The 12,459-nt window shown below is 44.6% G+C and overlaps 3 protein-coding genes across 5 annotated transcripts in view; 1 reads left to right on the top strand and 2 right to left on the bottom strand.

The window, feature by feature from the left end:
* USP14 (ubiquitin specific peptidase 14) overlaps positions 1 to 8,071 on the top strand; it is a 56,150-nt gene extending 48,079 nt beyond the window's left edge. For both annotated transcript variants that reach the window (XM_068134612.2, XM_068134611.2), the window contains 2 exons: positions 6,862 to 6,969; positions 7,323 to 8,071. In XM_068134612.2, coding sequence (XP_067990713.1) covers positions 6,862 to 6,969; positions 7,323 to 7,462 — 248 coding nt within the window. In that variant the 3' untranslated portion in view covers positions 7,463 to 8,071. The remainder of the gene's footprint in view (positions 1 to 6,861; positions 6,970 to 7,322) is intronic.
* Positions 1 to 12,459, bottom strand: part of LOC144888698 (uncharacterized) — a 240,192-nt gene that overhangs the window by 106,012 nt on the left and 121,721 nt on the right. The gene's annotated exons all lie outside the window — the stretch shown is intronic.
* GREB1L (GREB1 like retinoic acid receptor coactivator) overlaps positions 8,194 to 12,459 on the bottom strand; it is a 240,453-nt gene continuing 236,187 nt past the window's right edge. For both annotated transcript variants that reach the window (XM_068134609.2, XM_068134610.2), the window contains one exon: positions 8,194 to 12,413. In XM_068134609.2, the coding sequence (XP_067990710.2) occupies positions 12,250 to 12,413 (164 nt within the window). In that variant the 3' untranslated portion in view covers positions 8,194 to 12,249. The remainder of the gene's footprint in view (positions 12,414 to 12,459) is intronic.

The following is a 12,459-nucleotide window of genomic DNA, read 5'->3' as shown; positions in this document are numbered from 1 at the left end:
CCACTACATTTTTGATGAACCCACTCAGCGCACATTGTACATTGAATGGAGTTCACTCCGACACCCTTCCTGCGCACAGCACACGGCCACTCCCCAGTTCTTTCCACCTCACCACATGCTTTACCACTTGCCATCACCTTCGTCTTTCCGATATTCACCTTCAGACCTTTTGTCTCCATACATTCCTTCCACTTGTTCATCTTTTCCTTCAGTCCATCCATACTTTCCGCAATCAACACCAGATCATCTGCATACAACAACTCCCACGGTAAACCCTCCTTTACGTTCTGAGGCAGCACCTCCATCACAGCTACAAATAGTAGTGGACTTAGTACCGACGCCTGATGCACTCCCACCTCAAACTCACCACTGTTCCCGTCCTTCGTCCTTACAGCTGTGCACGCTCTTTTGTACATTACTTTTGTACATTTTGTACATTTTGTACATTTGTACATTTGTACTCTGATCAACCATTCCTCCACTCCTAACTTCCTCAATGCCCATGTCAATACTTTGCGTGGAACCCAATCGAATGCTTTCTCCAGATCAACAAACACAAGAAACAACTTCTTCCTCTTCTCCATGTACTTCTCCTGCAACTGCCTCACAATGAAAAGCGCGTCTGTCGTTCCTCTTCCTGGCATGAATCCAAACTGCATTTCGTCGATCTTCACTTTCTTCCTTATCCTCCTCTCCAACACCCTTTCCAATACCTTCATTCCATGCTCCAATAACTTTATCGCTCGGTACGAGCCACACATCAGAGGGTCACCTTTCCCCTTGTATAGAGGGACGACGGTACTCAGTTCCCAAATCCACTGGAATGTGGCCTTCTTTCACCACCAGATTACAGATCTCTGTGATTCTCTTCACACCCCCAACTTCCTGCTGCCTTCAACATATGTCCCACAACTCCCGTCGGGCCTCCCGCTTTTCTACTCTTCATTGCTTTTATCGCTTCCTCAACTTCCTTCTCAGTTATCTTCTCTGCCGGTCCTAAAACTGGGTTACTCTCGATGTTGCCATCCCATTCATTCTCTGTATTCAACAGCATTTCACTATATCTTTTCCATCTTCCTTTAATTCCATCTGGGTCCACAACGATTTGTCCCACTTCATCCTTCAAGCAACGCACCCCCATCACATCACACCTCTCTTTCACTATCTGCTTTGCAATCCTGAATACTGCTCTCTGACCCTCTTCCGAATCCAAGCGTTCTCCGAACATTTTCCTACGTGCCTCCTGCCCTTTGCTACCTCTTTCTTTGCAGCCTTGTTGGCTGCCTTATAACTTTCATGCTCTGCTGTTTCTGCTCCCATACCCTTCGCCTTCTGCCAATCCTTGAACCTCTTCCTCTTCTCGTCAATCCTCTTTCCAACTTCATCATCCCACCACCATGTTTCCGAGTGCCTCGGTGGTCCTTTTTTCCATCCACATACCTCACCAACGGCTCCCAACAGACTAGCTTTCATTGACGTCCAACCACTTTCAAGCTCAACCACATCATCCTCTACTCTACTCAGCCTCTCTTTTAATGCCTCCCTTACTGTCACCTCTTTCAACCTCCACACCTTCATTCTCAGTTGGTACTTCACCCACCGAGCTCTCCTCGCACCTTTCACCCTTATGTCGCAGACAACCAAGTGGTGCTGTGAAACAGCCTCCTCCCCCGGGATCACCTTTGTGTCCCGGAGGTGCCCCCCTATCTCGCCTACGCACCATCAGGTGGTCAACGGTTGTCGTCGACCCACCTGACGTGTATGTAACAAGCTTATTATCCTCTTTCTGGAACTGAGTATTACAAATCAACAAATCAGCTCCATCAGCAAACTCCAAAATCCTTTCACCTTCTCCATTTCTCACACCATATCCGTAACCCCCATGAACTCCCTCAAAACCATCCATACTCCTTCCCACATGTCCATTCAGGTCTCCTCCCACCACAACAACTTCCTCATCTTTCATGTTTTCCATCAGCTTCTCTATCGCACACCAGAACTTGTCCTTCTCTTCATCGCTTCGACCAACCTGCGGAGCATATCCCGAGATGACGTTCACCAAGAGCTTTCCAATCATCATTTTCACCATCATCAACCTGTCACTCACTCTAGTCACACTCACCACACTGTCTACAAACTCCTCAGAAAACAGGACACCAACACCATTCACGCCCTCCGGGCACCCTTGCCACACAAACTTGTATTTCTGTCCCTGCCTACCCTTCACCATTCTCACACCAGTTCCCTTCCATCTCGTCTCTTGCACACAACATATGTCCACTCTTCTTCTGACCAATACTTCCACCACTTCTCCTGATCTCCCTGTCATTGTCCCTACATTCCATGTCCCAAACCTCAGAAACCGATCTCCACTTTGGGCTGCACCCTGCCCATATGTACTTGTAATTGTCATGGTTCTCTTTTTGAGGCAATGTTTTTATGGCCGGATGCCCTTCCTGACGCCAACCCTCTTAGTCGTCTCTTACGACACGCAGGGATACGGTGTACCTATTCTTATCCAGGGTACACACTGGGAAATGTTTAAAACATGGAAATTCTGGGGGGGGGGGGGGGGGGGGAGGGCGGCGTCAGCATCACGGCTGCGGTTTAAACGTATTCCGACAATATCCAAACAGAACCATGAAAACCATGAAAAACAATCTGGGAAAAGTCTCCAAGCGAGAACGTTGATTTGAGAAAGCAGGAGCAGAGGCGGAAGAAAAACGACATACAGGGGGCGGGGCACAAGTCGAGACGAGGAGGAGAGCGAACAAGCACGTGTCCGGGAGGAGAGAAAGAATCAATATATAATTCTTTGTCTATCCGAAATAAGGTCTAATTAACCTGATGTTGGTCAGGCACGTTGGAAGCTTGCCTGAGTTTATTTGGTGGCACAGCACAACCTTTAAACAAATCTGGCCCAATAAGCGACAGCGCTTTGGGAAAACTCCCCATTGGCCAGGCCATACTTATTCTGTAGCAATTGCTGAGTGAATGGAACAAGAACATTCATTGGGTCCATTAGGGGACCAGCAAAAGAGTACCCTTCGCTTCACCGACTTATTTGATCAAATGACATGTACTTCACAAACATTCTACTCTATTGACTCTATCATGTCATGTCATCTTCCATCTGCTTGTAAGTCAACTAACATCACCGTTATGAACCATCCTTGCTGTTGATATATATATATATATTTTACCCATGTCTCGCTCCCATAAATCATAACACTTCTCACACATGCAGCATACACCTTTCCCTTCAGCTTCAACGACACTCCCCTCCTCATCAGCACGCCACTCAGTTCCCGAAACTTCTTCCATGCACAATCTCACTCGAGCAACCGTTGCCGAGTCTGATCCACCTTCTCCATTCAACATGTCTCCTCGGTAACAAAATGTTAACATAAAACCCTTTCCAGCCTCCGTTGCTGCTCTACGTTCATTACCCATGTCTCGCTCCCATAAATCATAACACTTCTCACACATGCAGCATACACCTTTCCCTTCAGCTTCAACGACATTCCCCTCCTCGTCAGCAGTCCGTGCTATATATATACAGTGCATTCAGAAAGTATTCAGACCCCTTCACTTTCTCACATTTTGTTATGTTGCAGCCTTATGCTGAAATCGTTTAAATTCATTTTTTCCCTCATCAATCTACACTCAATATCCCATTATGACAAAGAGAAAACAGGATTTTACAAAGTTTTGCAAATTTATTAAAAAGAAAAAACTGAAATATCACATTGACATAAGTATTCATACCCTTTGCTATGACACTTGAAATTTAGCTCAGGTGCCTCCCATTTCTCTTTATCATCTTTGAGATGTTTCTACACCTTGATTGGAGTCCACCTGTGGTAAATTCAATTGATTGGACATAATTTGGAAAGGCACACACCTGTCTATATAGGGTCTCACAGCTGACGATGCATATCAGAGCAAAAACAAAGCCATGAGGTCGAAGGAACTGCCTGCAGAGCTCAGAGACAGGATTGTGTCGAGGCACAGATCTAGGGAAGCCTACAAAAAAATATGTATGCTGCATTGAAGGTTCGCAAGAGCACAGTGGCCTCCATAACTCTTAAATGGAAGAAGTGTGGAACAACCAGGACTCTTCCTAGAGCTGGCCGCCCGGCCAAACTGAGCAATCGGGGGAGAAGGGCCTTGGTAAGAGAGGTGACCAAGAACCCGATGGTCACTCTGGCTGAGCTCCAGAGATCCTGTGTGGAGATGGGAGAAACTTCCAGAAGGACAACTATCACTGCAACACTCCACCGATCTGGGCTTTATGGCAGAGTGGCCAGACGGAAGCCTCTCCTCATTGAAAGACACATGAAAGCCCACAGAATCTTGTTTCTCACAGTCCGAGTCCTTTCGGTGCTTTTTTGCAAACTCCAAGCGTGGCAGCACTTTCATTGGCAATTGCAATTTTGGGTTTCCAAGTGAAACGTGTGAAACTGCAAAGTCTTGTTTCTCACAGCCTTACAGGTGTGGAGGAAAAGCTGAAAAAACGCCAGAAAATATACCAGCTTGCACGTGCGGAGTCGGGGATTAGGGTCAACAACTACAATCCTTTGCTCCTCTATCTGTGGAAAGCCAATGTAGACATTAAATATATTATCATTAAATATCAAATAGCCAATGCTATTTGATCCTGAAAGGGAAGATCAGAGACCAGACTACCTCTATTCCCTGATTCTTCTCTTCGTACCCTTCAGAGATGAAAGTTTTCTCAAAGAGAATGAAACTGTCGAGGAAGCATTTCTTCGCCTCTTGCCAGTAAATTATGACTGTTTGGCATATCACTCACGACTGCAGACTATGCTTAAAGCTCAGGCAACTGTCAAGAAAATCGATGAAGTGAGACAGGCAGATGGAGTAGAACAAAATTACTTCAAAGAGGACGACGATCCTCAGTTGTTTGGTGAAGCTAAGGCTGCTATGTGAGACATGTTTGACATAAATGCCAATACATCCATCAAACTGACTCTCAAAGAGAGGGTCACAATGTTAAATGACTATCAGAGGTGCATCTTTGAAAACGTGAAGTCACCTTCAACATAAATGTCAACATGAAGCCAATAAATGTCACTGTGACATCAAGCCTTTGATAATGCTCATTAGTGGTGTCGGGGGCACTGGGAAGTCATTTCTCATCGAGGCTGTAAAGGCTCTGGTTGATGATATGTGGCCATCTGGCGATTTGAAGTGTGCCATTGCTGCACCCACTGGCTTGGCTGCTTTCAATGTTGGTGGTGTGACTATTCACCGGCTGTTTCAGTTACCAGTAGAGCACGAAGGCAAGGAAGCAGGCTACTGGTCACTGTCGAAAGCAGCCCAGAAAGTCCTGAAGAGCAACACATCGTAGCTTGAAAATTCTGATCATTGACAAAGTTTCAATGGTTTCCAGCCTCAACTTGGCATATATTCACTTGAGGCTGGAAGAACTGTTTGGGGGAGATGAGTGGTTTGGAAATATCAGTGTCCTCTTTGTTGTTGATTTGCTCCAACTCCAGCCAGTCAATGGCAATCCTGTGTTTGAGGTGATAGACAAGAAGGCTATGTGCCACAAACTGGGATGTGCAACATGTTATCATTTGGAAAGACTCTGTAGTGTATGATGAGCTCACCATCAATGAACGACAGAAGAATGATGGCAAATTCTCGTCTATGCTGGATTGTGTGAGATGTGGTTGTCTGACTGAAGAAAGCATTGCTACCCTTCAAGAACGGGTTGTTGATGGCAGTCTTGGAAACATTTCATGCTCTCCAGAATTCAGGAATGAGTCCAGTCTGTCTCTTTCCCACTCGAAAACAGTGCAATAAGGTGAATCGCGACATGATTAATCAGTTGGACTCTGAAAAGCATGTAATACAATGCACCGACAAGGTTGACGAAACTAAAAAGGGATTGTTATGTGATGGAAATACTGTTAGCTACTCTTGAAACCAACATCATCCCTATCTTGTTTAGGACCTTTTTTTCGACTGTAGTTTGTCATCCCTACTACATTGCCTTTTTAATTTGGCATAAATTTCTTATTCACTTGTAAGGTCTTCTCTTTCAGCTGGCCTTCGCACTCTCTAAAGTATCTCTCTACAGCGATGAAAAGTTTCATTCCTATGTCCGAGCAATGGGTGGGACAGCGTTCCTTATATTCATAGAGCACAGTCAGAGCTGTTTAAATTGGGGGCAACATGGTGCCTTGAAACCACGTGACATGGGATCGGCTAATCACAGCGCTCCAAGGAGAGAACAATAGATAGCTGGGCTCTCTTTATGTATGGCACTGACCTGTGCTACACATGGGTGGGAGCTCAATTTCTCTAAATCATAATTGTATTGAGAAATTAATGAAACCTCCCACCCACCTTAGGACACCTGCTGGAACCCCAAAAGGTTACACAGAAAGTTTGGCAGGCGTAGCCTCAAAACTGAGGAAATAGTTTGTGTACAGACAGACACACTCCTGCTTGAATATTTAGATTATATAGATAAACCACCTGCATTACATTATTGGTAGATGACAGATGATCCTCGCACCATTGGGCGTATAAGGCTGCCGAGGCAGTTTCATTGACTTGGGGCCACAGTCCTGGATGGGCCGCCACTCCAACAGAGGATATGGGATTATGGCTGCACCCGTAATCTTGCGCCTGATGATCCACATACGATTGGCTCAGAGAACCAAACACACTTTGGGTTCCTTTGAGTTTGATGCTCTGGGTGTGATTGGAAGAAAATACGACTGCAACTGCTCGAGCTGTGTTTTTGAGTGTGGTTTGTGGTGTAATGCAGTATAAGCTGATGGTTGCTTAGCATTAGCTTACTTACTGCGTTGTGCTGTTTTACAGATGAAGGCTCCAACAATTCCGGCTATTATGAACTGAGTGCCGTGCTGACACACCAGGGCCGCTCGAGTTCCTCCGGACACTACGTGGCCTGGGTTCGGCAGAAAGGCGGTGAGGAACGAGATACAGGTCTTAATGGGGCTCAATGTTTTATTTGGTAATTTTATTCGTTATGTTGGGGGGGAGAGGGGGATGGTCATGGGCATGTTATATTCATTTCATTTGTTTTGAGATTGTTCTGAATCTACCAAATGTTGCATTTCTTTTGTGGGCAAGTTATTGGATCGTCCTTGAGGGGGAAATTAAATCGGACTTTCTGGCTCGGATTTTGCTATTTGGTGAAAGAGTGCATTGATTGTAGGAAGGGTGCAGTGGGTGCAGTCATTCTTGTCCTCCGATTCGGTTTTCTTTACCCGGTCGAACGTATGACTAAATCTCGTGATTGGGTCTTGGTCGTGCTACAGACGAGTGGATAAAATGTGACGACGACAAGATCAGCGTCGTGCTCTCGGAAGACATTCTCCGGCTGTCTGGAGGTGGCGACTGGCACATTGCGTACGTCCTCCTGTATGGACCACGGAGGCTGGAAGTCGTGCAGAAGTGACCGCAGGAGCAACCATCATTGAGCTGTAATAACGAACCGCAGTGTCTCCACGGCTCGTCATTGGCAAACCTGCGATCCGTCACCTTGATTTGTCTTGCATACCATCCCGATCCTCCCTCCGCCTTTCGGGTGCACATCTCTGCCAGGAGGCGCGTAAAGCTGAGGCTATCGGCATTCGTGGACCACTGTTTCAGGTTTGACTTGGACTCCCAGATGGTTATCACAGTTGTTGGTGATGCTTTATGAAATCAGAAGTGAAAATGGAAATGTACGATGTAGGAAGTTTTGGACTTTCCTGCCGTTTAAGACCTCGTAATTTTACATTTTCTGATCCTTTGAAACTTTGTTGATGAATGAAGGGAAACACCATTTTACCTATCATCTCACCACGGATATGATATCGACCTTTGTAGAGGTCACCCTTTGTACTGTGGGAATGGCTTTATGCAGTGTACTGTTGGAACACCTCGATTTCAAATGCTTTGCGTGTATTTTTATTTTATTTTTTCAAACGCACAGGATGACTTTGCATGCATTGACATGTCTGTAAACTGCCAATAAATGATGGTTCAGGAAATCGCTGGCATCGGACGGGCGAGTCCAACTTGGCCTGTGTCTCCAAGAACTTTGGATTGCTCGGGTCGCCCTCTCACCTACCTGGAATCCCTCCCGACGTAAAGAGTCTGTGTTATCCACAGTGAGGCAAATCAAAAATAAGAAGAAAACCCAGGTCAGGTTTGACACTTTAATACATTTGGGTAACACAGTAACATCTTGCACTTTTTAAAAAGAATTAGAAAAATCGAGCAAACAATAAAAGTTTTTAGACTGTAAGCTTCCCTGAGGTAGAATTGATTTGTAAACTGTGTCACAAAACACTTTGCATTCCACTAATCCCACCCTTGATTAAATTTTTTTTTTTTTTTAATCTTTCAAATGGACAAAATAAAACGAAACAAAAAAAATAACCATAACACGTCACGATGGATGAGGAACATCTCGAGCGAACGGATGCAGTATTACGTGAAAGAGTTGTGAACTAAAATGATGAACGACCTTTTTGCTACCAGTTACCGATGCAGGCTCTTGCCCTTGAAGCAATTGCATTTCGGATGTTTTTGAATTACTTTTCTTTCTTCTTTTTTTTTCTCGGATAAGATACAGTCACAAACAGTTTACGATACTAAGGCACGGGGCTATGCTAGGGGTTGGAGGAAAGAGCCGGGGGTGGAAAAAAAGATGCCTTGATGCTACACGTATTGTGTGCAATTCCAAAAAAGTACATTCAAGGGATTAACATGTAACCTGAGCTCCTGTAAACAATCGGCCTGGTCGGTGGCTACAATTTGCCCAATACACCTGGCGATGATTATAAGGTGCTTGCAGCCAGTTTCCCAGATCTCTCTCTCTCTCTCTCTCTCTCTCTCTCTCTCTCTCTCTCGATCTGCGTACACCCCCGAAAAGAGGACTACAAGGGAAATGTACAATGCTTCGCTCTCAGCATTCTCTCTACCCAAACTTTTCAAACTGACTAACATTTCCTCTGAGATATACCATTGGCTGCCAATCAGCGTTTTAAAAAAAAGAAATAAACGAAACAAAAAATAAAACCACAGACCACAAGGTCGCATGCGGGCTCGACACTACAACACGCAGTTTGGCATATTTTCTTTTTTTCACATCAAGTTTTTCCGGTCGGCAGAGAGAAAGCCAAATCTGCCTTTGGAGCAGCATGTGGCAGCAGCTGTATCAACGAGACTGCTTTGGTGGACACGGCAATTCAAGTATCTTGGCTGCAAGTGTGCGCGGTGCCGTGTTTGTGTGTTTGCAAATTGTTCTTGGCGTCGACGTTGAGCTGCTGCAGCGTCTTGTGCATTTGTTGACGAACTTTTTCGGGTGTGTCCTGATGATTGAGGGATTGTGATTGCTTTCAATAATACATTCATCTTTGGGATTTCGAAGAATTTGTTCAAAATGTTCATTTCTTGAACCGATTTGCTGATAAATTAGAGACACCATAAACATGTCCTTGCTCGAATGTACTTCGGTACAATTTGAGAATAAAAAAAAAATGTTCAAAAGTACGTGCGTATGCTGTGGAACACTTTTGCTTTGTTCAATAGTAAACTTTTATAAGGGTTGTGGCAAACCCATGGATGTTGGTGAATTTTGTACGTATTTTCATAGCTTGGAGGAGGTAATTGTGCAATAAATGTTTTCATTACAGATAAGGTATTAGGGGAGACAAACACAAGGAGGTGCTACCTGGCCAAGTATGTCGCTCCTTGAAACTTATTGAACAGGTATTAGGTGTACCCGAAAGTAATGTTTTTCAGAGGAATACACAGCTTAAAAAACATTACTTTCCGGTACACGTAATTATTATATACACAGCATTAGTTCCATAGGCTGCAGTAATTGGGCCGAGCAATGACTGTAGCTCTTCCATGAACTATAAGTCCAACTAGAACAATGTGACTTGCCAATATGCCTCCGCATAGTCCCACAACGGGTAGATGCCCTCGTTCATTGTCCTAAAAATAAACAAGTTTGATTTAAATCCCTTCAGCTGTTTTCAAGTACCACATTTTCACCAGCCATGGCAGGTTTCACATCGATCAGTGAAGCGGTTTCAGAGAAGGGAATTTTTTAAATATTGGCTTTCAAGCTAATATGGCTGCCATAACCACATGACATATGACCTTAAAAATGTACACTCTGCATATGCATGGGTAGGGTATCGCATTTGTGAAGTTTTATGTTGATCGGATAAGGTTCGTTTTTCTATCCAAAATGGCTGCCAAACCATGTGACCTACGACATAATAATTTTGAAACTATATGCAACAGTAGTGTTAAACGATATTTGTAAAATTTCGTATCGATAGGGTAAGCGGTTTCAGAGATATAATTATTTAATATTTCCTTCAATCCAATATGGCTGCCACACCATGTGACCAATGATGTCATAAATTTAATATTGCAATACAAATGGGTCATAGATCATGTGCATGCAATTTCAGACTTTTAGGAAAAGGAATTCAATTAAAACATATTTGGCTGGTTTTCCACTTCACCTATGATATCATCATCATGCGTTTGTTCCCCATTGGGAGTACTTGACAGTGCCAAGTTTAAAATTTTTCCATTCAGCGGTTTCCGAGAAATAAAATTTTAATTATTTGCGTTTGATGCAAAATGGCTGCCATACCACGTGACCTATGACATCACAATTATCATAAAAACATTCTGAGTGGGCCTCACTCCTACCCTGAAAGTTTCGTCTCAATCGGACATATGGTTGCTGAGACAAACTAGGTTTAGCCCGGTCGGACGGATGGACAGACAACCCGAAAACATAATGCCTGTGGCCACATTCGGGGGCGGAGGCATGAAAATATTTTGTGTGTGTGTGTGTTGGCCAAGGGTGTATTATTATTATTATTTAAAAAAAAAAGTCAGACATTGCACATTTACAAACAAACATGGAGCAACACCATGGAAAAAGGGGGCAGGGGGGATTTCAACAAAACAGTTTCCTTGAAATAATGAAAATGATGGAATTGGTTTTAAGACAGGCCTTCCAGTCACCCGCTTTGAAAAGTGATAAAACGTGAGCATCAGTTCACTGACCTCTTCGCTGATTGTGTTACACGTTTTCTCCATGCAGAGAACATGGATTATGTACATGCAAAGCTTGTGAATCATGAGGGTCCGGGAGTCAGTACTTCAGTCGCTTCTCCATCGAGTCTGAAACCCATTGTACCGTTAGACCACGGATATAAAAACCGCCTTTAGGTGTGTGTGCAGGTACCACCCACTTGGCACCGTTTGCAACTGGCACGTTTCTCCCCAGCAGTAGCGGGTTCCCCTATTTCGAAACGAGCCGAACCACTACCACCACCACCACTATTTCAAGTAAATAAAACAAACTTTTCACAATTAAACTTGCATTCCACAAAAATTCTAGAAGTTAAATTATAAAACTGCCACTAAAGGAGCAAACCCCTTGGTGCATCTGTGCTGATAAGCAGGCCTGAGCGCGCTCTCGTCCGTGGAGAATTATAAAGTGGTCGAACCCGGAGCCGTGACCGTCGAGTCTCTGGGTACTGCAGTTGCTGCCGGTCCATTGTCAGAGCTTCTGCACAAGTGATTGTTTTAACAGCAGCAGCTCCATCCCTTAACTATTGCACCCCCTGGCATTCAACACGCGTCTGCTGTGCCAGTTAGGATTGATCACCCGCTCTCTCTCGTGCTCCCATTAATCAACACCTGAGTTTAAAGTTATGCTAGTCACCCCTGATTGCCCCTTACCCCCATTCCCAAACGACCTTTTATTTTCTAGATCATCTTACAGAGATTCGTTTACTCTGATTTGGCAATATATCGCGACAAACTTGCGGCCCACTGCACATTCAAATAATGTCGGTGGTTATTCGTCCTCCTACGTCTACCTCAAAGCGATGCCTTTCGCTATCCTTGAGCACTTCTTGTGTTTCCCTTTTCTCTAAAGTGTAGAGACCATTCAAAGTTCCATAAAAAAGTGACCCACCCATCACTTTCTTTTCGCCTTCTTCAAAATCTGGAAATAAGAGGGATGGGGGAACCCTGGAATATTTCCCAAGAAAGTTCTCCTGGCAGATTGTCGGCTAAAACCGACCCCTGGAAGCACTGGCAGGATGCAGGACAGTTTGGTTGGGAACCATGTTGTGCAACAGTAACTCGGTGATCCAGCACTCGGTCCTGAGTACCACCCTGCACGGTGCCCCCCTGTCCAAAGCCACAAGGTTATGCGCGTCGACCAGTCAGGAAAAAAAGAGGTCGTTCTTCTGGGCAATTTGCCGTCTGAAACTCATCTCTAAGCCGGCATTGCCATTCCTCCTCCAGCTCGAGGCGAACAACTGCCTGTCGCAGCGAACTGCGGTCTTGACAAACGAGGCACAACGTGGCACCTACATCACAATAGGAAGAGTAAGGGAAGACGGGGTGAGGAGAAGA

The sequence above is a fragment of the Myxine glutinosa genome, chromosome 13 (assembly GCF_964187855.1).
Source record: "Myxine glutinosa chromosome 13, kmMyxGlut1.1, whole genome shotgun sequence".
NCBI lineage: Eukaryota > Metazoa > Chordata > Myxini > Myxiniformes > Myxinidae > Myxine > Myxine glutinosa.
The sequence above is the reverse complement of the archived record's forward strand: the minus strand, read 5'-3'. Positions and strand labels throughout refer to the sequence as shown.